This window comes from Hemiscyllium ocellatum, chromosome 12 (assembly GCF_020745735.1).
Source record: "Hemiscyllium ocellatum isolate sHemOce1 chromosome 12, sHemOce1.pat.X.cur, whole genome shotgun sequence".
NCBI lineage: Eukaryota > Metazoa > Chordata > Chondrichthyes > Orectolobiformes > Hemiscylliidae > Hemiscyllium > Hemiscyllium ocellatum.
Window position 1 is genome coordinate 51,771,665 of NC_083412.1, and position 22,407 is coordinate 51,794,071.

Sequence of the window (22,407 nt, forward strand, 5' to 3'; positions counted from 1 at the left end):
CCAGTGGATATTTTCTGGTTCAGACATTACATCATCCATTATTCATGCTTTTGTCTGATTTGGTTAAACATAGAACACAGAATATTGAATAGCGCAGGACAGTACCAGCCCTTTGGCACGTGATGTTAGAACATAGAACATAGAAGGATACAGCGCAGTACAGGCCCTTCGGCCCTCGATGTTGTGCCGACCGAATCCTACCTAACCTATACTAGCCCAATAACTTCCAAATGCCTATCCAATGCCCGCTTAAATGACCATAAAGAAGGAGAGTTCACCACTGATACGGGCAGGGCATTCCATGAACTCACAACCCGCTGTGTGAAGAATCTACCCCTAACATCTGTCCTATACCTACCACCCCTTAATTTAAAGCTATGTCCCCTAGTAACACCTGACTCCATTAGCGGTAAAAGGTTCTTAGTATCTACCCTATCTAAACCCCTAATCATCTTATACACTTCTATCAGATCTCCCCTAAACCTTCTCTTCTCCAATGAGAACAGCCCCAAGTGCCTCAGCCTTTCCTCATAAGATTTTCCTACCATTCCAGGCAACATCCTGGTAAACCTCCTCTGCACTCGTTCTAAAGCTTCCACATCCTTCCTATAGTATGGCGACCAAAACTGCACACAATACTCCAGATGAGGCCTCACCAGAGTCTTATACAACTGCAACATGACCTCAGGACTCCGGAACTCAATTCCTCTGCCAATAAAGCCCAGTACACCATATGCCTTCCTCACAGCACTATTTACCTGGGTGGCAACTTTCAGAGATCTGTGTACATGGACACCAAGATCCCTCTGCTCATCCACACTACCAAGTAGCCTACCATTAGCCCAGTAATCCATCATCTTGTTATTCCTACCAAAGTGAATGACTTCGCACTTAGCTACATTGAATTCCATTTGCCACATTTCCGCCCAGCTCTGCAACTTATTTATATCCCGCTGTAACCTACCACTTCCTTCCTCACTATCCACAACTCCACCGACTTTTGTGTCATCCGCAAACTTGCTTACCCAGCTTTCAAGTCCTTCCTCTAGATCATTTATAAAGATAACAAAAAGCAATGGTCCCAAAACAGATCCTTGTGGTACACCGCTAGTAACTGCACTCCAAGATGAACATAATCCATCAACTACTACCCTCTGTCTCCTTCCAGCCAGCCAATTCCTAATCCAAACCTCTAATGTATCCTCAATGCCATACCTCCGAAGTTTTAGCATTAGCCTACCATGGGGAACCTTATCGAACGCCTTACTAAAATCCATATACACAACATCTACTGCTTTACCCTCGTCCACTTCCTTAGTCACCTTCTCAAAGAACTCAATAAGGTTTGTGAGGCACGACCTGCCCTTCACAAAACCATGCTGGCTATCCCTGATCACGTTATTCCTACCCAGATGTTCATAAATCTTATCCCTTACCATTCTCTCTAATGGTAAGTTTGATCTTAGAGTAGGATAAAAGGATGTTGTGCCATCCTTTTATCCTACTCTAAGATCAAACTTACATACATACTCTTCATTGCACTATCTTCCATGTGCCTATTCAAAAGTCGCTTAAATGTCTCTTGTGTATCAGACTCGACTACTACCACTGGCAGTGCATTCCACACATCCATCACTCTCTGTGTAAAGAAATAACATCTGATATCTCCCCAAAACCATCCTCCAATAATCTTAAAATTATGCCCCCTCATGATAGCCATTTCCACCTTGGTAAAAAGTCTCTGGCTATCGATTCGATCTATGCCTCTTATCATCTTGTACCCTTCTACCAAGTCATCTCTCATCGCTCTTCACTCCAGTGAAAAAAGCCATAGCTCTCTCAACCCTACTTCATAAGATGTCCTCCAGTCCAGGTAGCATCCTGGTATATCTCCTCTGCACCCTCTCTAAAGCTTCCGAAATTAAGTAACCATTATACAATATTAGTCAACACAATATTCAGCACAATATTCCAAGTGTGGTTTAACCAGTTATCTATAGAGCTGCATAGTAATCTCACAGCTCTTAAACTCAATCCTTCAGCTAATGAAAGCCACCACACCATACAACTTTGAGAGATGTATGGACATGAACCCCAAGATCCTTCTATTCCTCCACACTGCCAAGAATCCTGCCTTTAACCCTGTATTCTGCATTCAAATTTAACTTTCCAAAATGAATCACTTCACACTTTTCCAGGTTGAATTCCATTCACCACTTATTGGCCCAGTTTTGCATCCTGGTAATGTCATGTTGCAACCTACAACAGCCCTCCACACTATCCAGCATTCTTCCAACCTTCATGTCATCAGCAATTTTAGCCATCCTTCCACTTCCTCATCCAAATCATTTTAAAAAAGTACAAAGAGCAGATGCCCCAGAACACCACTGCTCACTGAGTTCCAGGCTGAATACTTTCCAACTACTACCACCCTTTGTCTTCTATGGGCCAGCCAATTCTGTATCCAGACAGCCAAATTTCTCTATATCCCATGCCTCCTTATTTTCTGAACGGGGAACCTTATAAAATGCTTTACTAAAATTTGGTTAAGTAGATGCACACATTGGGCTGAATTTAACGGCTGTAGTAGTTGAATTGATCGCCGGTGGGTAAGCCAGGCCCACCTCTACTATGGCTATTTTCAGAAACACCAAATGACCAACAGGCTGACAATTACTTGCCACTGAGGCTTCGGTATCTTTAAGGGTGAAGGTCCCATCTCGAAGAGCATCTGACATTTGGAGGGCCACCAGCTATTCAGGAACTAAAAGCACCTTAGACAAACCACCTGGAGAATACATAGAGCCAGTAAGGGTACATAAAGTTGTGGGTGGGGGACTTCACTGTCCATCACCAACAGCACCATCATTGAAGGAGTAGGCCAGGACACTCCAGGGAACGTTATCCCAGCCTATTCAGCCTCTCCCTATAGCTCAAACCCTCTAATCCTGGCAACATTCTTGTAGATCTGTTCTGAACCCTTTCAACTTTCACAACATCCTTTTTATAGCAGGGAGACCAGAATTGTTTATATATCATCAATAACAACATATAATCAAAAAAACCCACTCTACACAATATTCTTAAAGCTATTCATGTTATTTTCTTTATTATTTTTAGCGCAACATAAAATACAATAATTTGATTTTACATTTTCTTAATTAGGAGACAAGACTGACCAACCAAAGGAAAAACCAAATCAGAAAAATCCAGATGAAGCTTCAAGGACCTCCACATTAACCAGAAATGAGAAAAAAGTGGTTCCTGAAGTATTCAAACGGATTAAGTAAGTTAACAGTGGGGCCTTGAGGATCTTCGAGGAGAAAGTGAGGTCTGCAGGTGCTGGAGATCAGAGCTGAAAATGTGTTGCTGGAAAAGCGCAGCAGGTCAGGCAGCATCCAAGGAACAGGAAATTTGACATTTCGAGCATAAGCCCTTCATCAGGAATGAGGAAAATGAGGAAGGAGATGTGGCTGTGGTAGCGGGTCTGTTTGAGAACGTGGCTGAAGAGCTTCTGTGCAGAGGAGATGACCTGGGGGGTGCAGTGAGAGAGGGACTCACTGAAATCCTTGTAGGGGGAGGAAGAGAGCTTCTTCAAGGAAGGCATCCTTGCAAGACGATTTGCAGTAGGTTAAAATCTTCGAGGAGAAAGTGAGGTCTGCAGATGCTGGAGATCAGAGCTGAAAATGTGTTGCTGGAAAAGTGCAGCAGGTCAGGCAGCATCCAAGGAACAGAAAATTCGATGTTTCGGGCATAAGCCCTTCATCAGGAATGAGGATTGAGGATCTGTTCACTTTCAGCATTGAATCCTGTATTTAGATATTGTCCCAGTCAAATAATTGTATTATTTGATTTTATTGAAAAGGCAGAATGTGTCACTCAGCAAGAGATGTACAGCTGGAGGGTACTTTTAGCCAAATTGCTTAGAACTTACGAGATGAGTCCAGGTTACACAATATAAAGCACTACCCAGGTGCTCACTCTCTTATCTTCCTGTTCTAATGTGGGGAGAAAACACTGAAAAGGTATGGAGTCCGATATGACACTCATCAATCGTACTGGACATAAAAGTTAACTTTATTTCTCTCTTCACAGATGCTGCCAGACATGCTGAGGTTCTCCAGTATTGCTTGTGTTTGTTTCAGATTTCTAGTATCTGCAATATTTTGCTTTTAAATGTATAATTAATACTTAATTCAGAACATAATGAACATAGTCAGCAAATGGACTCTATGAAATCCAAACATGACCAGGATAATGACTGTTAGTGATTGCATAAGTGCTAGGTAGGTAGTAAATTAGTCATGGTGACCAGATCAAAAGAACTTCCTCGTCACTTTGACAATGAAAATGAAAAATGCTTGCAAAACATAATTTTTGAGGGTAAATTAACTTGCTATAATATGTTAAGTTGCACTATTGTCATGCATTAAGCTCATTTCAATAGTTGTCCCCGTTTCAGTCTACATCTGTTAATCACTTGATGAACATCTCTAAGTTTCTAGAGTTCACAGTTCAATTTATTTTGATCAATTTGTTTTTCCCCATTTATGGATCAGGTCAGTCTTTGGTTGTGACTTGTGTCCCATTCATCTTATATACAATGTCAGCCAGTTAGTAGCACTTCTGCCTATGGGTCACATATTCAGATTCAGATCCTGTTCCAAAATCTGAACACAAACAGCAGGGTTGGCACTCCAGTGAAGTACTGAGGGACAGCTGCAGTGTCAAAGGTGCCACCTTTTAGAAAAGGTGTTAAACCAAGGCCCTGTGTGTCCTCTGAGGTGAATGCAAAATATCCTATAGCACCATTTGGTGGAAGAGTGAACTTTTATTCCAAATGGCCTGGCCAATATTTAACTTTCATTCAGCGTCATGCAAACAAATTATCAGATCGTTATCACATTGATGTTTGGAGGTGGGGAGGGGAGGGGTTCTCTGTACATAAGTTGACTGCTACATTTCCTAGATTACAACAGTGACTACTTTTAAAATGTAGTTAACTAACTGCAAACCCCTCAAGACTTTTGGTGATTGTGAAAAAATATTATATCGACACTAGAGTATTTTTGCAATTTGTTAAATGAGCTACCAGCTGTGGAGACAGATCCCTCTGAGGAATGTTGTAAAAGACTTATTTCACCAGGAAATTTTATTAGAATATAGGATTGAATCTTGAAAGGTTTATAAAAATCTAAATTTCTATTAAATCAGTTAATGAGTGCAAAAACAGAATGTGTATGAAATAACATTAAAACTCACCAAAATAATAGACAGCAATCCTGTGAATTTCTCCACTTCTTGAGTCCCTCACCATTGTGAATTATGCAAAATGTAACTATGTTCTTATTTATCCATCTTGACAGAAAACAAGGGAAGTCTAATCAGAAGGTACAGAATGGTCAGGGCATCGATACCTCATCTGAGGATGGAAAAAGTATCAGCTTGGCAGGTTCAGATTTTGAAATGGAAAGTATACCATCCGCAACATTGTCTGGCAGGTAATGTGTTCCTCTGGGGCAGTGTGGGTGGAATTTGATTTAACGATATGTTTACATCTGACAATGAAGAGAAGACTGAGTTCTGCTGAATCTTTAATTTGCTTCAGAAGCGAGTCTCTCTAGATATTTCTAAACTTTATTACAATGAGCACTGAGGTGTGCAATGTGGTAGAATGAGATTCATGAAGTCAGTCATGATGTAACAAGCCACATGATTCTGACATAAGTAAGAGAGAAGGCACCAGTGTAGAGGAAGCATCTGTTGCTTAATGCTACGCTAGAGAACTGTATTTAATAGCCTACTGTGCACTGATGTAAATAAAGGAGCATTACAGTAGATAGGGAGTTGAAGAACCTTAGTTAATGAAAAAGAGCAAGCAGCCTCAGGCACAGTGTATATGCAGACACACACGGCCTGAGATACTCCAGGTCAGTATCTCAATATACAGGTAGTAGCACTGGCTTAAAGAACAAGAAAAAGCATAGTAGCAGCTAGTAAAGAAACCTCCAGAGCCAGGACCTGAAATTTAAAAGAGCGCAGAGAGCACAGCTGCAAAGAGAGGACTACAGAGGACTTCAAAATACAGCATAATAAACAATGGGAAGATTCTGCAGGAGGCCCAGACCCCAGAAAACTTAGAAAAAAGCTGGACAAAGAGAAGACTGTGAAGAAAGAGAAAAGACTCAAAAGGCTTCCATTACAGGCCTACAGAATAGGAACAAACTAAAGTGTGAGGAAAAGAACCACAGAAGACTTCAAAGCCTCAATTTAAACCTCATTACCCTGAAGAATAGAAACACAGGATGGGAGGAAATCGATGATAAGAATGAAAAACCCAAGTGCTCACCCTAGTTAGTCAATTGTGATAGTCCATAGGGTGGCAGCTCTTCTGGAGACCTTGTTATTATCTCAACAGTTTTATCACGTGGAAGTGACACAATGAGATCACAGTGGGGGCTCTGTATGAAGTGGCAGTTTCAGGAATAGAGAGGCTTCAATCTTGCATGTGAAGGAGCAGCACCATAAAGTCAGCACATTTTTTGAATGCTGTAAGTCCAAAAGGCTGATGGTGTTCTGATAAGATACATAAGGATGTGGAAGATATACAAATTACATCATTTAATTGAAATTCCAGTTGAGACAAACCTTAAGACTTTGGTAGTATTACTGTGATTGAATGAAATCTTAAAAATGCTTTTGCCCATACAGGGTTCAGGCTTAGGTAGATGAGATACAACTACAGATTAGTCTATGTTCCAGGCAAGGAGCATGTAATGGTGTATTCAGTCATGTCAGCAACACTGGATTGAACATAAGCGGAGGGTATTATTCTTGAAGAATAAGTAGAGTCTTATTCTGCAGCAATGCCAACACTTTACCAGCAACTGAGGGCAAACTTATACAAATTGGTGAAGCCCAATAATCTGTCTAGAAGCACATAAAGGTCAGACAGCTTTGTCCAAAAAAATGGTTAAAAATCCAGCAGGGAAAGTGTTGAAAAGGTACCATGAACAGAAACAGCAATTGACAATAAAGGAAGCTTTATTGTTGTATGACCATAATATGGTTACACCAAAGTTACTGTGAAGAGAAATCCTACACAAACTCTTCTGGGGACATCTAGGTACCACAAAGTTCAGAGCCAGGGCACAAGATGTTTTAAAAGACTTGCAAGATTACATTTTCATTATGCCAAGTGTGTGCCCTACACATGTAAGTGCAAACACAACCAAAGGTCTCATTGAGAATCCCAAAAAGGCCAAGAGAAAGGCTAGCAATGGATTTTTTCAATTTTAGAGGGAAGATGTGTTTGATCCTGGTTGATTATTCAACAAGATAGATTGAAATGGCAAGACTTCATTTCTATCACAGTCTACTCAATGGTCAGAATGATGAAATGGATCTTTATAAAATGCAGTTTACTGGAAGAATGATTATTCAACAATGGTTATCAATTTGTGAACAAGTTCGAGGTAGTTTACTTTGGGGACAGGGTGACAGCTTCTCCACTCTACTTTCAGTTGATTGAGAGGTGGAAAGACCAGTCAAGACTGAAGTCACTGATGCATAAGGATGCCAAGTGACAATGGGATTTCCTCAACTGAGTAACACCATTGAGTATTTGTCAGTGGATTTTTTAATGAGGAGATTAAAAATGGTTGATCCAGTTTTAGCATGTAACCTCAAACCAAACGTAATCTCTCAAGACTACAAGAAGATAAAGCTAGGATAGAAAAAAAAAACAGAGCTCTACAACTCTACACTCAGGGCAAAACCTCTGCCAGCCTTAAGCCAAGGCAGAAAGTCTGGTTAAGGGACAGGAAGTTAGAGGCACTGTCATCAGAGGAACAGATCACCCCTGACTTTCTACTGTCAGATGCCTGACAGTTCATCCAGAAGGAACACACAGCATTGATCTTACTCACGCTAAGAAGTGATGTGAAAATGATTATCATGGGTTGTCCAACAACCACAGAGTGCCCAACAATTCTCAATATGGTGCAACGTCAGTCAAAGTAAACTATGAATAATGTAAACTGTGTAAACAGAACCTTGGGGTGGTTGAAATGTTTTATAATCAGATTCATGTAAATCATGATGAGATAACAATTTATATGATTGACTATAGTAAGAAAGAAGATGCAACTCTAAAATGAGCTTGGACACTAAACCATTGATGATCTATTTATAGATGGAAATAAAAGAGTGTTGCAGTTGATTATGAGTTGAAAAGCATTGTTTAGCAAAAGGGAGCAATCAATCTCATGGTCGTTATATGTGCAGACACTCACAGCCTGTCCACTCCAGATTGCAGTATTGAGTCATAGAATCAGAGAGATGTACAGCAGGGAAACAGACCCTTTGGTCCAACCCATCCAGGCTGACCAGATATCCCAACCCAGTCTAGTCCTACCTGCCAGCACCCGGCCCATCTCCCTCCAAATCCTTGCTTTTGATATATCCATCCAAATGCCTCTTAAATGTTGCAATTGTACTGGCCTCCACCACTTTCTCTGGCAGCTCATTCCATATGCATACCACCACCTGTGTGAAAAAGTTGCCCCTTAGGTCTCTTTTATATCTTTCCCCTCTCACCCTAAATCTATGCCCTTTAGTTCTGGACTCCCCGACCCCAGGGAAAAGACTTTGTCTATTTATCCTATCCATGCCCCACATGATTTTGTAAACCTCCACCTATTTTTCTATCAAACTTCTAACAAAGTTCTAAGTTCAGATCCTTTGTTCCTTTGTTCAGATTGTTAATGCATAATGTGAATAGTTATGTCCCAAACCTGACCCATGCAGAACCGCAGTAGTCATTGGCTACCATTCTGAAAATGACCCTTTTATCCTGACTCTCTCACTTCTGTCACGCCAATACCTTGACCCTAACACCATGGACTTTTACCTTATTTAGGAGCCTCCTGTGTGGCACCTTGTCAAAGTGAGTTTTATCACTGTTCTGTCAGATCACATTTAATTTCAGCCTGTCTATATGATTACAGAAAATGTGCTCTTTAACCATTCCTTGTTTATGGTTATGTTCAATAACAATCAATTTTCACATAGCAGATGGCAGACCTAATCTTACTACCGTTTTTGTAGTAACAACAGGGGTTCACTCTCTCTGTTGCCTTTAACGCATAGACTACCCCATTTTTTGACTATACCCCTCTTCCATTGCTAAGTATGGCAATAAACATGCCCTCACTGGAATCCTCTTTTACCTCTCACTAATTTGATTGAGTTTTGTGAAAAAGTAACAAAGAGGATTGATGAAGGCGGAGTGGTGGACTTCAGTAAGGTGTGTGGCAAGGTTATATCACATGGAACACAGGGAGAACAGTACTGGATACAGTACTGGCTCAAAGTAGGAGGCATATGGTGGTGGTGGAGGGTTGCCTTTTCAACCTGGAGGCCTACAACCAGCAATGTGCCACAAGGATTTATTCTGGGTCCACTGCTTTTTGTAATTTATATAAATGATTTGGATCTAAACATAGGAGGTATGGTAAGTAAGTTTGCAGGTGATACTAAAATTGGTGGTGCATTGGACAGTGAAGAAGATTATCTCATAGCGCAACAGGACCTTGATCAGATGGGCCACTGGCCGAGGAGTGTTAGGTTGAGTTTAATTTAGATAAATATGAGGTGCTACATTTTGGAAAGGCAAATCAAGGCAAGACTTATGCACTTAATGATTAGGTCCTGGAGAGTGTTGCTGAACAAAGAGACCTTGGAGTGCAGATTCATAGTTCCTTTAAAGTGGAGTCGCAGGTAGATAGGATAGTGAAGAAGGCATTGAGTATAGGAGTTGGGAAGTCATGTTGTGGCTTTATAGGACAATGGTTATGTCACTTTTGTAGTACTACGTGCAATTCTGGTCTCCCTGCTATAGGAAGGATGTTGTGAAGTTTGCAATGGTTCAGAAAAGATTTACAAGATTATTGGAGGGTTTGAGCTACAGGGAGATGCAGAATAGGCTGGCACTATTTTCTCTGGAGCATCAGAGGCTGAGGGGTGACCACTTTTCCCCAGGGTATGGGAGTCCAAAACTAGGGGACATAGGTTTAAGGTGAGAGGGCAAAGATTTAAAAACAGCAACTTTTTCACACAGAGGGTGGTGCATTTATGGAATGAGCTGCTAGAGGAAGAGGTGGATGTTGATACAATTACAGCATTTAAAAGGCAGAGGGATAGGAATATGCATAGGAAGGGTTTAGAGGGATACGGGCCAAATATTGGCAAATAGGACTGGATTTATTTAGGATATCTGGTTGGCATGGATGAGTTGGACTGAAGAGTCTGTTTCCATGCTGTACAGCTCTATGATTTTCTGATTATATATCATCCATCCAAAATGATTCTACAACTAAACTGAATTATCTTGTTTACCACTTCCATTGTGATCCTCAACAGGTTTGAAGGAGTTGATGTTAAGAAATCTACAAGGACAGGAGCTGATACTAGAGACAAAATCAGAAAATCCAGGCAGACATTATGAGAGTGAATGGTTACAGAACATTAATTTCAGGTCCTAATTTAGAATACCTAAGTGTGGAAACAGGTCCTTCTGCCCAACCGACCCTCCGAAGAGTAACCCACCCAGACCCAATCCCCTACCCTATATTTACCCAGGACCAATGCTCCTAAGCTACACATCCCTGAACACTATGGGCAATTTAGCATGGCTAATTTACCTAACCTGCACACCTTCAAACAGTGGGAGGAAACCCACCTATACAAACTCTTCACAGACAGTTGCGTAAGGCTGGAATTGAACCCAGGTCCCTGGTGCTCTGAGGCAGCAGTGCTAACCACTGAGCCACCATGCCACTCATAATTCTATTGAAAATGCACCACGATACCTATTTTCAAACAAACCCATTTGTTTTATACTGGCTACTGGAAAAATAATCGAATTAAACATTGGGAACCAAGTTGAGGACTACCTCTAAAATAATGTTGCAAATAGGAAACATCAAATTCCAAGAACACAAGGAATGTTGGAAAATTCTGACGTAATCGCTAAATTCTAGAATCTTTGATATAGATTTGAAAAGAAAGATTGTTGTGCATCTGACTACAATAATAAAACATGCATTTAACTTGCATTTCCTCAGGATATTTCAAAATGCTTTACAAGCAATTAATTACTTGTGATGTGGATTTACTAATGTAGACAAAGATATTTGAAGGTGGAATGAAATGGGCTGAAAGATATTAGATTTGATAATTATACTCTGTGAAATGCTCCAGGGGCTGTTTCTGCAAACCCTGCTGTTCCTTATTTATGTAAAATTACTTTAATTCCAAAATATCCCTGAATTTCAATAAACCTCAGGATTTGTGAAGTGAATACAAATTAGTATCACTACAGATAGGGTTGTTATTGACAATTTAAGGACCCATTCAATGCAATCATGGCTGATCTTTGACCTCAACTCCATTTTTCAACCTGTTCCCCAAAATCCCTCAATTTCCTAAGAAACCCAAAGTCTGTCTGTCTACTTTTGGAATATCCACAATTCTTTGGGTTGAAGATGCCAAAGATTTACATCCACTTCACCTGCTTCTCCAACCTATCACCATTATCCCACCTGCATCTACCTATTGCACTCTCAGCTACATTTCCCCCAGCCCCACCCCCCTCCCATTTATCTTACCACCCCTGGCCCACAAGCCTCATTCCTGATGAAGGGCTTTTGCCCGAAATGTTGATTCTCCTGCTCCTCAGATGCTGCCTGACCTGCTGTGCTTTTCCAGCACCACACTCTCGACTCTGATCTCCAGTACCTGCAGTCCTCACTTTGTCCTAATATGCATGATTTGGAGATGTTGGTGTTGGACTGGAGTGTACAAAGTTAAAAATCACACAACACCAGGTTATAATCCAACAGGTTTATTTGGAAGCACGAGATTTCAGAGCGCTGCTCCTTCATCAGGTGGTTGTGGAGTATAAGATCATGAGACACAGAATTTATAGCAAAAGTTTACAGTGTGATGTAACTGAAATTATATATTGAAAAACACCTGGATTGTTTATTAAGTCTCTCATTTTTTAGAATGAACGTGTTGGTGTCAGTTCTTTCTTATGGAAATCACAGAACTTTTTAAAAGTTACATTCTCAAGTAAACTTTAACAATTTTGCCTAGATAATGCACTTAAGATGTGAGGTGCCCTGTGTGAGACTGTCTGTGCCACGATGTTCAGACTGATTCTCATCTAAATAAAATAGATTTACATAATCTCACATGGATTCATGTAGCTTTTGAGCAAAATAAAATGTAATTCTGCAAGTTCAAATTCACCCCACAAATTTTTGGAGGGTGGGGTGGTTATGAGTGTATGTGTGCGAGTGTAAAAGGGTATAGGTCTGTGAGAGGATGCATGTGGGAGTGTACGTGTGAGCATTTGAGAGAGAGCTTGTGTATGAGAGAGGGTCTGCGTGAGTGTGTGTGTGTCTATAGGAGTGTGTGTGTATGTCTATAGGAATGTGTGTGTGTCTGTAGGAGTGTGTGTGTGTGTCTGTAGGAGCGTGTGTGTGTGTCCGTAGGAATGTGTGTGTGTGTGTGTGTGTGTGTGTGTGGTGCTGTGGTGTCATCTGTAGTGTGAGATGAACCCAAGGTCGAGGCCATTCCCATGGATACCAAACTTGGCTATCAGCCTCTGCTCGGCCACTTTGCGTTGTTGCCTGTCCCAAAGTCCACCTTGGAGGATGGTCACCTAAAGGTCCGAGGTCAAAAGTCCTAGACCAATGAAGCATTCTCCGACAGGGAGGGAACACTCCTGTCTGTTGATTGTTGTGCATTGCCCATTCATCCATTGCCATAGCTTCTGTTCGGTCTCGCCAATGTACCATGCCTCAGGGCATCCTTGCCTGCAGCATATGAGATAGACAATGTTGGCTGAGTCGCATGAGTACCTGCCACATACGTGGTGGGAGGTGTCCCCATGTGTAATGGTGGTATCCATATTGACAATCTGACACGTCTTGCAATGGATGATGAACTGGTTGTCAAAGATGAAAATGTTGTGGTCGAGAATAAAGTGCATGAGTTGTAGGACAGTGCTCGGAGATTGGCAGTTGTTGTGTTGAGTACTGAGACTGTTGCCGCGATGCTGTCATCGTGGGGGATGCTAGTGTAGAGTGCAGAAATGTCCATTGTGATGAGGAATGTTCCCGGTTCGACTGGTCCATGGGTGCTGAGTTGCTGTAAGAAATCTGAAGTGTCGTGACAGAAGCTGGGGATCCACTGTACAATGGGTTTCAAGATGCCTTTGACATAGCCAGAGAGGTTTTCACACAGGGTCCCATTGCCTGATACAATGGGACGTGCTGGTGTGTTGGCTTTGTGTATCTTCAGAAGGCAGTGGATATCATCTACATGAGAAGTACATGAGATGAGGGCACGTAGGGCACTCTGAAGGACTGGATCCAAAGTCCTGATCAATGTGTTTAGTTCACGGGTGTGATCTTTAGTCAGATTGGCCGGTAGTTGCCTGTGGTGTTCCTGGTTGTTCAGTTGTCGGTACACTTCCTTGCAGTAATCTGTTCTATTCTGAATGATGATGGCTCCTCCTTTTTCTGCTGGTTTGATGAAAATGGTGTGATTGGCTTTGAGAGCGTTGTATTGTGATTGGGTGATGTTCTGCTCTACCTTGTGGGTGCAGCTGATGAATCTGGCATTTATATATTTCCTGACAGTTTGAGCATACATGTCAAGCCCAAGGCAACAGCTCTCTGATGGGGTCCAAGTTGACTCCTTCTTTGGTCATTCCTGTATGGATACCCGTGATAATTGTTCTGGTTCCTTAGTGGGCTCACTGGGATCACTGCTGGCATCTTGAAAGAATTTCCCGAGTCTCATTTGTTTGACAAATTCCTCCGTGTCTGCTGCAAGACTCGGGTCCATTTTAGTGGTGGGGCAGAAGTTGAGACCCCTGCTAACAACTTCAATCTCTTCTGGTTGCAGCGTGCGATCCGATAAGTTGACGATCGATCTCCCCGCGGTGATAACGTTTTCCGCTGGGGTGCCAGGGTCAGTTTGGCCTAATAAGCATGTTGTGTCAATGAAAGGCTGCAACGTGACAAACAATAATGAGCTGAATGTGAAGAGTGCAGAGAGCTGAATGGTCCTGGACTGGAGTACATATAATCCTGGAGGTGGAAGTGCAGTTTAAAAATAACTCATAGCACAGTATTGTAACATTGTTTCTCTGGCTTGCTAGGAGTGAAATCCATTAGATAAATACATAGTCTGCGTCTGAACCACTGAAGCCTCTCATGATCTGGTCAAGTTGATCCTTGAGAATTACAGTCAGTTTTAATCACTAAATCACAAGAAAAATCATTATGCCACATAAGTGACAGAGTGAAGAACAAAAACAAAATTGAATCGTAGTGGTTCCATTTTTTTGCCAGTTATTCATTTAAAATTACTCAGTTGTAACATAGAAGTGATGAGAAAAAGCTGAAAGAATTGTGTTTTTCAGTCTAAGAAACAGTAATAAGTTACCCTACAGGAGTGTTTAGATAAGTAAAGTCACCATAGTCTTTACAGACCTTTCTGCTGCTGTCTCAAATGAGAGACATAACTGGTGAAGTTTTAACCTTACGATCCCGCCTCTCAAGCAAGGAGAAGGGTGGAGAAGGAGAGTCCTTCTTGGTATCCATAGATGCTGTTTGACACCACTCTACATTACAAAGCATTCAGTTTCCTGATGAAGGGCTTATGCCCGAAACATCAATTCTCCTGTTCCTCAGATACTGCCTGACCTGCTGTGCTTTTCCAGCACCACACTCTCGACTTTGATCTCCAGCATCTGCAGTCCTCACTTTCTACAAAGCATCCATCCAGTCAGTCACACTAACAGACCCCCTGAAGAATTTGGAATTCTGCAGTAGAATAGAAAGTGCTAAATCCTCAATCAAAAACCAGAAATTGCTGGAAAAGCTCAGCAGGTCTGGCAGCATCTGTGGAGAGCAATCAGAGTTAATGTGTTGGGTCCAATGACCTTTCCTCAGAACTGATGGCAGCTTGGAAAATGTTTTTGATGTAGAAGATATAATGGGAAAAGGGGGTAAGGATTAAATGATCAGTGAAGATAGAGCCCAAAGAGAAAGAAAAACTGTTGGACAGACAAAGGACTAGACAATGGTCAGGCTAGGAGGATGAATAACTGTTAATAGGGACTGTTAGTGGCTAACAATGGGTATGTATTAGCAGCCTGTGTGATAACAAGGCCTATTATGTGGGGATTGGGTAAGAACATGGAAGAAGGTGCCTCAAGCCCTAATATTGTTAAACTTGATATTGAGTCGAGAAGACTGTACAGTTTTCAAGCAGACGATGTGGTTCTGTTCTTCCAGCTCACACTGAGCTTCATGGAAACACTGCAGCAAGTCTGAGACAGAGTTGTTGGCCAGGGAATGTGGTAGTGCATTAAAGTGGCAGGCAACTGGAAGCTCAGAGTCTTTCCAACATATGTGTTCTCTGAAGCAATCACCTAGTCTACACTTTGTTTCCTCTTTGTAGAGGGGACCACACTGTGAGCAGAGAGTGCAGTTGACTAGATTATGTGAACATGCAGGTAAAGTGCTGCTTCACCTGGCAAGTGTGTTTGGGCCATTTGGTACTGAGGAGGGAGGGAGTAAAAGGCAGGTGTTTGTGGTTGCAAGGGAAAGTGCCAAGGGGCTGTGGACAGTATTGGGAGTGAAGAAGGAGTGGAGCAGTATGTCCCAGAGGGAAAAGTCCCTGGGGAAGGCTGATAAGGGAAGGGAAGGGAATATATGTCTGGTGGTGGCATCTCGCCAGAGGTGGCGGAAATGGTGGCTAATGATCCTCTGGATGTGGATGCTTGTAAGATGGTAGAAGAGGACAAGGGGGACCCTTTCACTATTGCGGGAGGAAAGAGAGGGGGTCAGGACGGAAGTGCAGGAGATGGGTTAGGCCTGGCTGAGGGCCCTCTCAACTACGGTGTAGGGGAATCGTCGATTGAGGAAGAAGGTGGACATTTTGGAGGCCCCCTTGTCAAAGTTGGCATTATTGGAACAGATGTGACGGAGACGAAGAAACTGGGAGAATGGAATAGAGTCTTTATAGGCAGCAAGGTGTGACAATGCATAGTCAAGGTAACTGTGGGAGTCGGTGGGTTTATAGATATAACCAGAAATGAAAACAGAAGTGTCAAAGAAAGGAAGAAAGGAGTGGGGTGGAAATTGGAGGTGAACTTGGAGGTAACCTTTTCCAATTCCAGTTGAGAGAATGAGGGAGCACCAATGATATCATTGATGTACCAGAGAAGGAGCTGTGGAATAGGACTGGAAAATGGAATGTTCCACATATCTGACAAAGAGGCAGGCATAAGTGGGGGCTATGTGGGTACCCATGGCCACTCCTCCGACCTGATGAAAGTGAGAAGCAATAAAAGAGAAGTTGTTCGAGAGTGAGAATGACTTGGCCAGGTAGAGGAAGTTTAAATCATGAATACTGTGTCAAACCACCACAGGACAAATGGGAAAACTGAGAAAATATTCAAAGCTAATCCCAGGAACCTAGAAAAATAAGAATGCTTTTCTGGACTTGTGCAAATACTGAGATTCTTAAAGAATATGTGGATTCTGTGATGACAATGCCTCGAGTTTTGTATGGAAAAATGAACTAGATAAACACAATGGCATCTGTCACATCCAATTAAATAGTCAGTAATAAGCAATAGTAATAAACTATTGGCATGAGGGACATTTACACAGTAATATGAGCTGTGGTTTGAGTTTTAGCCTAGGATTATCTAGATTATAGTGCTTGTGTAAGGCCATGGGATGTGATCTACATACACACATGCTCCATAGACAACAGTTGCCTTTTAGCTGCTTTAGACAGTGTAGGCGACAAAGCCTCACTGATTAATAGGACACATGGGGTATCCCCTAAGAACTTAATGGACTGAAAATGTGCATTCTGGACTTGAAAACAGTGAGAAGTCTGGATTTAATTTTTTAGCTTTGTCAAGCTACTTGAAGCATAATTCATTTGTAGTGAAATCCAGTACACTATATGCAATTTCTGATAATGACCATTTGGTAACCACAGCAGAACATCCACCCCAGTGCTCCAGATCTCACCAGCATCCAGCAAACGCAGCATTGTTTCAGAGAGTAACAAGAGGGTAAGTCAGACATCTTTTAAATTCTGACATCTTGAGAATATAGTTAGATTAAATATCAGAATAATTCATCTTTAGAATTTTCAAATGCTCTACATCACAGCAGTGGATATTATATTTTGACCTTGCTCAAATATGTGTGCAGCATTTATAAAATCTGTGATTAGAATCTAAGAATTAAATTGTATATTCAACAGTCGAATAATAAAAGCAATGTTGCCTCAATCTAGTACTAGCTGGACCATTTAAAAAAGTTTATAGGAACCCTGTATTTGAATAAAATATTCTGCACCTAAGAAGCTTTACTTACCTTTGAGAAATAGTAAATCTGAGAAAAAAGAAGTTACTTTAGAACAGTGTGCCATCTAGTGAAGCAAATGCTGACTAACTTGTAGAATTTAAAATGTATTTAATTACTGACTTTATAGGGAATAGAAAGTCATGGACATGTTCAGACCAATCCTAACGTAAGACATATTTTAGAACAAATTGAATGGCCCTTTCTTTCTCTGACATTCTTCTGACTGTGATATTTTTTCAAACTTAGTCCATGTGAATTCCAAAATAATAAAAGTGAAAATATTTATTCCTTAAAATATGAATAATGTTTTCAAAGACATTGATCAATTGATAAGTTTGCTTTCCCCTTTTTCCTTTGAAGCTGTGACTCCCTGTTTGTTCCTGGTGCCACGACCATGAGGCCCCTCCTGTGAACTCAGTGGACAGTATCAACATGCCATTATTTGGCTTTTTTTTTGGTTTAGATCATAAGATGTAGGAGCAGAAGTAAGCTATTCAGCCCATTCAGTCTGCTCTGCCATTCAATGAAATCCTGGCTGATCTGATAATCCTCAACTCCATTTTCCTATCTTTTCCCCAAAACCCTTGATTCCTTTACTGATTAAAGATATCTATCTCAACCATGAATATACTAACAGCACAGTCATAACAACTATCTCCCTTAAAGAATCTCACAGATTCACTACTCTCAGAGAAAAAAAGATAGGTCCATCTCATTTCTGTCTTAAATGAATAAATCCTTATTGAGATTAAACACTCTAGTCTGAGGCTTTTGACCTACTCCACCTGTAATAAATCCCTCCATCCCCAGGATCAACTTAGGGAACCTTCTGAGGACTGCCCCTAATGCAAGAATATCATTCCTTAAATAAGGTGATCAAAGCTGGTCACAGAATTAACACCTCCTATTTATATAGATGTTCCTCTTGAGGTACTGCACATAAGGCTATTTAATAAGATAGGAGCCCATGTGTTGGGGATAAAATATTCGCATGGATAGAGAATTGGCTAAATAATTAGTTGGAATAAAGGGGGCATTTTCAGGATAGCAACCTGTAACTAATGGAGTGTCACAGGGGTCAGTTCTGGGGACATGAATTTACTGACTTGGTGACTGAAGTGAATGTACAATCACCAAGAAGGTGGGCAACAGAATAATAGGTGGGAGGCTAAGTATTTAGGAGTTTACAGAGGGATATTGTCAGGTTAAGTGTTTGGCAAAAACTTAGCAGACGGAATATAATGTGGGAAGTTGTTAAATTTACATTAGATTAGATTAGATTCCTTCCAGTATGGAAACAGGTCTTTCAGCCCAACCAGTCCACACTGACCCTCCGAAGAGTAACCCACCAAGACCCATTTCCCTCTGACTAATGCACCTAGTACTAAGGGCAATTTAGAATGGCCAATTCACCTAACCTGCACATCTTTGGATTGTGGGAGGAAACCGGAGCAACCAGAGGAAACCCATGCAGACACAGGGAGAATGTACAAACTCCACACAGTCACCTGAGGTTGGAATAAAACCTGTTATCCACTTTGGCAAGAAGAATAGAAGAGTTGAATGTTGTTTTAAAGAAGAAAGACAGAAAACTGCAGCTTTGAGAGATTTGTGTGTTCTGGTTCAATCACAAAAAACCTAACATTCCAAGTTCAGCAGATAACAGGGAAGGGTGAACTGACGGCTAAGTGGCAGTAATGAACAACATGGGGATAAATGCCTCTGTGCTTTTCGAGATTTTTAAATGAAAATTACATTCATACTCAAAATTTTGATCTAATTGTTAAATGTTTTCTTGAATACTAGAATCCAAGGCTGAGATTGGTATATCAAAATGCCTTGGAAGCTAAGCCCTTGATTGTTTTGAAACTGTGCACTGTGCATTTAAATTATTTTTTAGGCCAATAAGTGCATTTCTGACTTCTCAGGACTGTCATGTTGGTTTATGAAAGGGATTTTAGAAAACAATTACATATTTCAATAAAATTGTTTTGTATTGATTGACATGTTATTTTCATTGATAGGCTAAATCTTCAGAAAGTGTTGACACTCTGTCAATGAGTAACAGTGTGCCCAAGGATCTGGTCAAAGGAAAAAACAATTTGCCTAAAATAGCAATTTCCAGATATTCCATTTCATCAGGTGTGTGCATGTCTCAATGCTTTTCTTTAAACATGCAGTAGATTAACAAATCATTATTGCAATGCTGCAATTTCAGGTTAAATTCCCAAAAAGTCCAAGGAATTTATTTATCCATGAATGAACACGCCATTACATTGGAGTATAATGGTTCAGCTTCTGAAGAAAAGGCATCAGGACAAACCAAAGTATTGCATATATTAGTTGGTTTTATAGGTCACTGGGCAAATTGCATCTATTGATTTTAGTGCTTTTTACGCACACTGACTGCATTCTGTTGACATTAGACAAAAACAGATTTGAGAGAGTAATTGGATTTCACCCTGGAAAAGACACACCACTGAAAATGGAAGGGCAACTAATGAGAGAGCTGATGTCAGTTTTTAATCTGTATAGTTATCATGAGGACAACTCAAAGCAAAATTCGTCTCTTGTTCAGTCCTCATTTGTTTAAGCATAGTGATCTTGAGATCTAAACACGATCCTCTATCCTCAGCGGGGTTAGGACCCAGGTGTCATAGTATAATGGACTCCCAAATCTATGTTACTCATAATCTAAACCATGCATTAACAAATAGAAAATTGTAGCCAGTGTCCCCCAGTATTTCAATTTTCAAATCTGCTTATGGGTGCCTCTCCCCACTGATAGTTCAGAAAACCACCCCACTTTCTGAAGAGATATGAGTAAAAGAAATGTAACCTTACCTTAGTAGGCTGATGGCAAACCATACACTCTCCAGAAAGAAAGGAACTTGCTTTTGTCTTAAAAGTCTATTCTCAAATAATCCTCTTGGTTTTAATCAAAAACAGAACTTTTTTGCCCGAGAGAGATTGAGGGCCTATCATACACCAGAATACTAACTTGACCCTATTCAGGACACATGCATATACATGCTTAATTAACCTATCTGCTGGTGATAACTCTGTGTAAAACATCATAATGTAGTTTTCCTGCATAATGTTTTTGCACATGCACAGAAGAAAGAGCTCGTGAAGTGTGGGCATTCTGAGAATTGTACAAATAGGAGTATTGCTTGCTTGCCCAGAAAGCAAGGGGTTAGCAACAGTCCTTTTCCAGATATCAATACTCCATTACATGTGGTTTAACTAACAAATCCTTTACCTTCAATATCATCTTTGCATTCTCCCTGACATTTTGCTTTTAAATGTGAATGTCACCTGGCAAAATAAATTTACTTGGCTGTTTGGTGTAATATATTCAGAGGGAGGGAAATGTTGTGAAACAGGCTCGACTTTTGGAATACTGTGTACAGTTCAAATCTCCCTGCTCTCAGAAAGATGTTATTAAACTGGAAAGAGTGCAGAAAAGATTTACAAGGATGTTACATAGACTGGAGGGTTTGAGTTGTAGGGACCGGCTGAATAGGCTGCAACTTTTTTTTCCCACCGAGGTCTGGAAGGCTGAGGGGTGACTTTATTGAGGTTTATAAAATGATGAGAGGCATAGATGCGTTGAATAGCTAATGTCTTTTCCCCAGCGTAGGGGAGTACAAAACTAAAGGGCATAGGTTTAAGGTAACGTGGGAAAGATTAAAGAGGGACCTAAGGGGCAACTTATTCACACAGAGGGTGGTGTATATATGGAATGAGCAACCAGAGGAAGTGGTAGAAGTGGGTACCATTACAACATTTGAAAGACATTTGGACAGGCACATGAACAGGAAAGGTTTAGGGGATATTGGTCAAACGCAGCAAAGGGACTAGTGCACTTTATAAAATCTGGTTGGCATGAAGGTCTGTTTCCGTATTGTATGAGTCTTATGACTCCATAATAGGAGATATCATTGTAGTGAATTCATTCTAGGATATGCTGTAGCCAGTCAAGGCGAAAGTAATCTTGGTTTTCAGTATATTTTATTTGTATAAAGTCATTTATAATATACCATCCTGTCCCATAATATGACTGTGTCTTTGGTACAGATCGCAGTAGATCAGAGTTGGACTTGAGTGGATCCTATACATCTGGCAATGAAGATTCTATTAGCCTCAGGAGTAAAAGTGTGCCTGGAGGTCTCAATGAAGCCATGGTCAGTTGAAAACATAACTGTTTTTTCATGGATTATGGTTCCTTTAAAATTCTTAAACATAAAATGACCTTGTGAGTGTTTCTCATGAAGTTGGAAATATTTTTCATTGAGTGAACACAATGCATCAGCCTATTGCAATAAGTGGCTGTGCATGTGGCTTTATGTTAAGATTATTACTGGTTTAGAAGCATAGTATGTTAAGAATGATTCTCAACTTTGAACAGTCACTGTAGCTCCCAGTATTGCCATAAGCTTTGACAATAATAACTTTGAGCAAGCTAACTGATGACTGAGATTTTATATTAAATCAATACTGTGGCATTTCAGAGACTACAGTCTAGTCTCCTAGTGACTGAAAAATCTAAAAACTGAAGATTTTTTTAACAGTAATCAAACGTCGAAGATACTAAAACAACAATACAAATATTGTTCAAAAGATAACATCCCTTAAAAATATATGTACATTATTTGTTTGATAGGAATTTAGAGTGAAAAAGAAATATCAAATTATTTCCAGTCATGTCCTTGGTTACTCAATCCTGCATAACTCTGGTCTCTGTTTGAGGCAGAATCAGCATCAACATGCCACTTATCAATTGTGGCTGAGCTTTTCTGTCGGGGAAAAAGAGGACTGCAGATGCTAGAGATCAGAGTTGAGAATGTGGTGCTGGAAAAGCACAGCAGGTCAGATAGCATCCACAGAGCAGGACAATCAATGTTTAGGGCATAAACCCTTCATCAGGAAG

General features: G+C 40.7%; 1 protein-coding gene across 5 annotated transcripts in view; it reads left to right on the plus strand.

The window, feature by feature from the left end:
• The window catches only part of sytl5 (synaptotagmin-like 5), a 183,023-nt gene that overhangs the window by 131,600 nt on the left and 29,016 nt on the right, over positions 1-22,407 (plus strand). For 4 of the 5 annotated variants that reach the window (XM_060833533.1, XM_060833535.1, XM_060833534.1 and 1 more), the window contains 5 exons: positions 3,166-3,286; positions 5,367-5,501; positions 17,101-17,176; positions 19,499-19,616; positions 21,555-21,661. In XM_060833533.1, coding sequence (XP_060689516.1) covers positions 3,166-3,286; positions 5,367-5,501; positions 17,101-17,176; positions 19,499-19,616; positions 21,555-21,661 — 557 coding nt within the window. The remainder of the gene's footprint in view (positions 1-3,165; positions 3,287-5,366; positions 5,502-17,100; positions 17,177-19,498; positions 19,617-21,554; positions 21,662-22,407) is intronic. The other variant, XM_060833536.1, reaches the window with a different exon arrangement.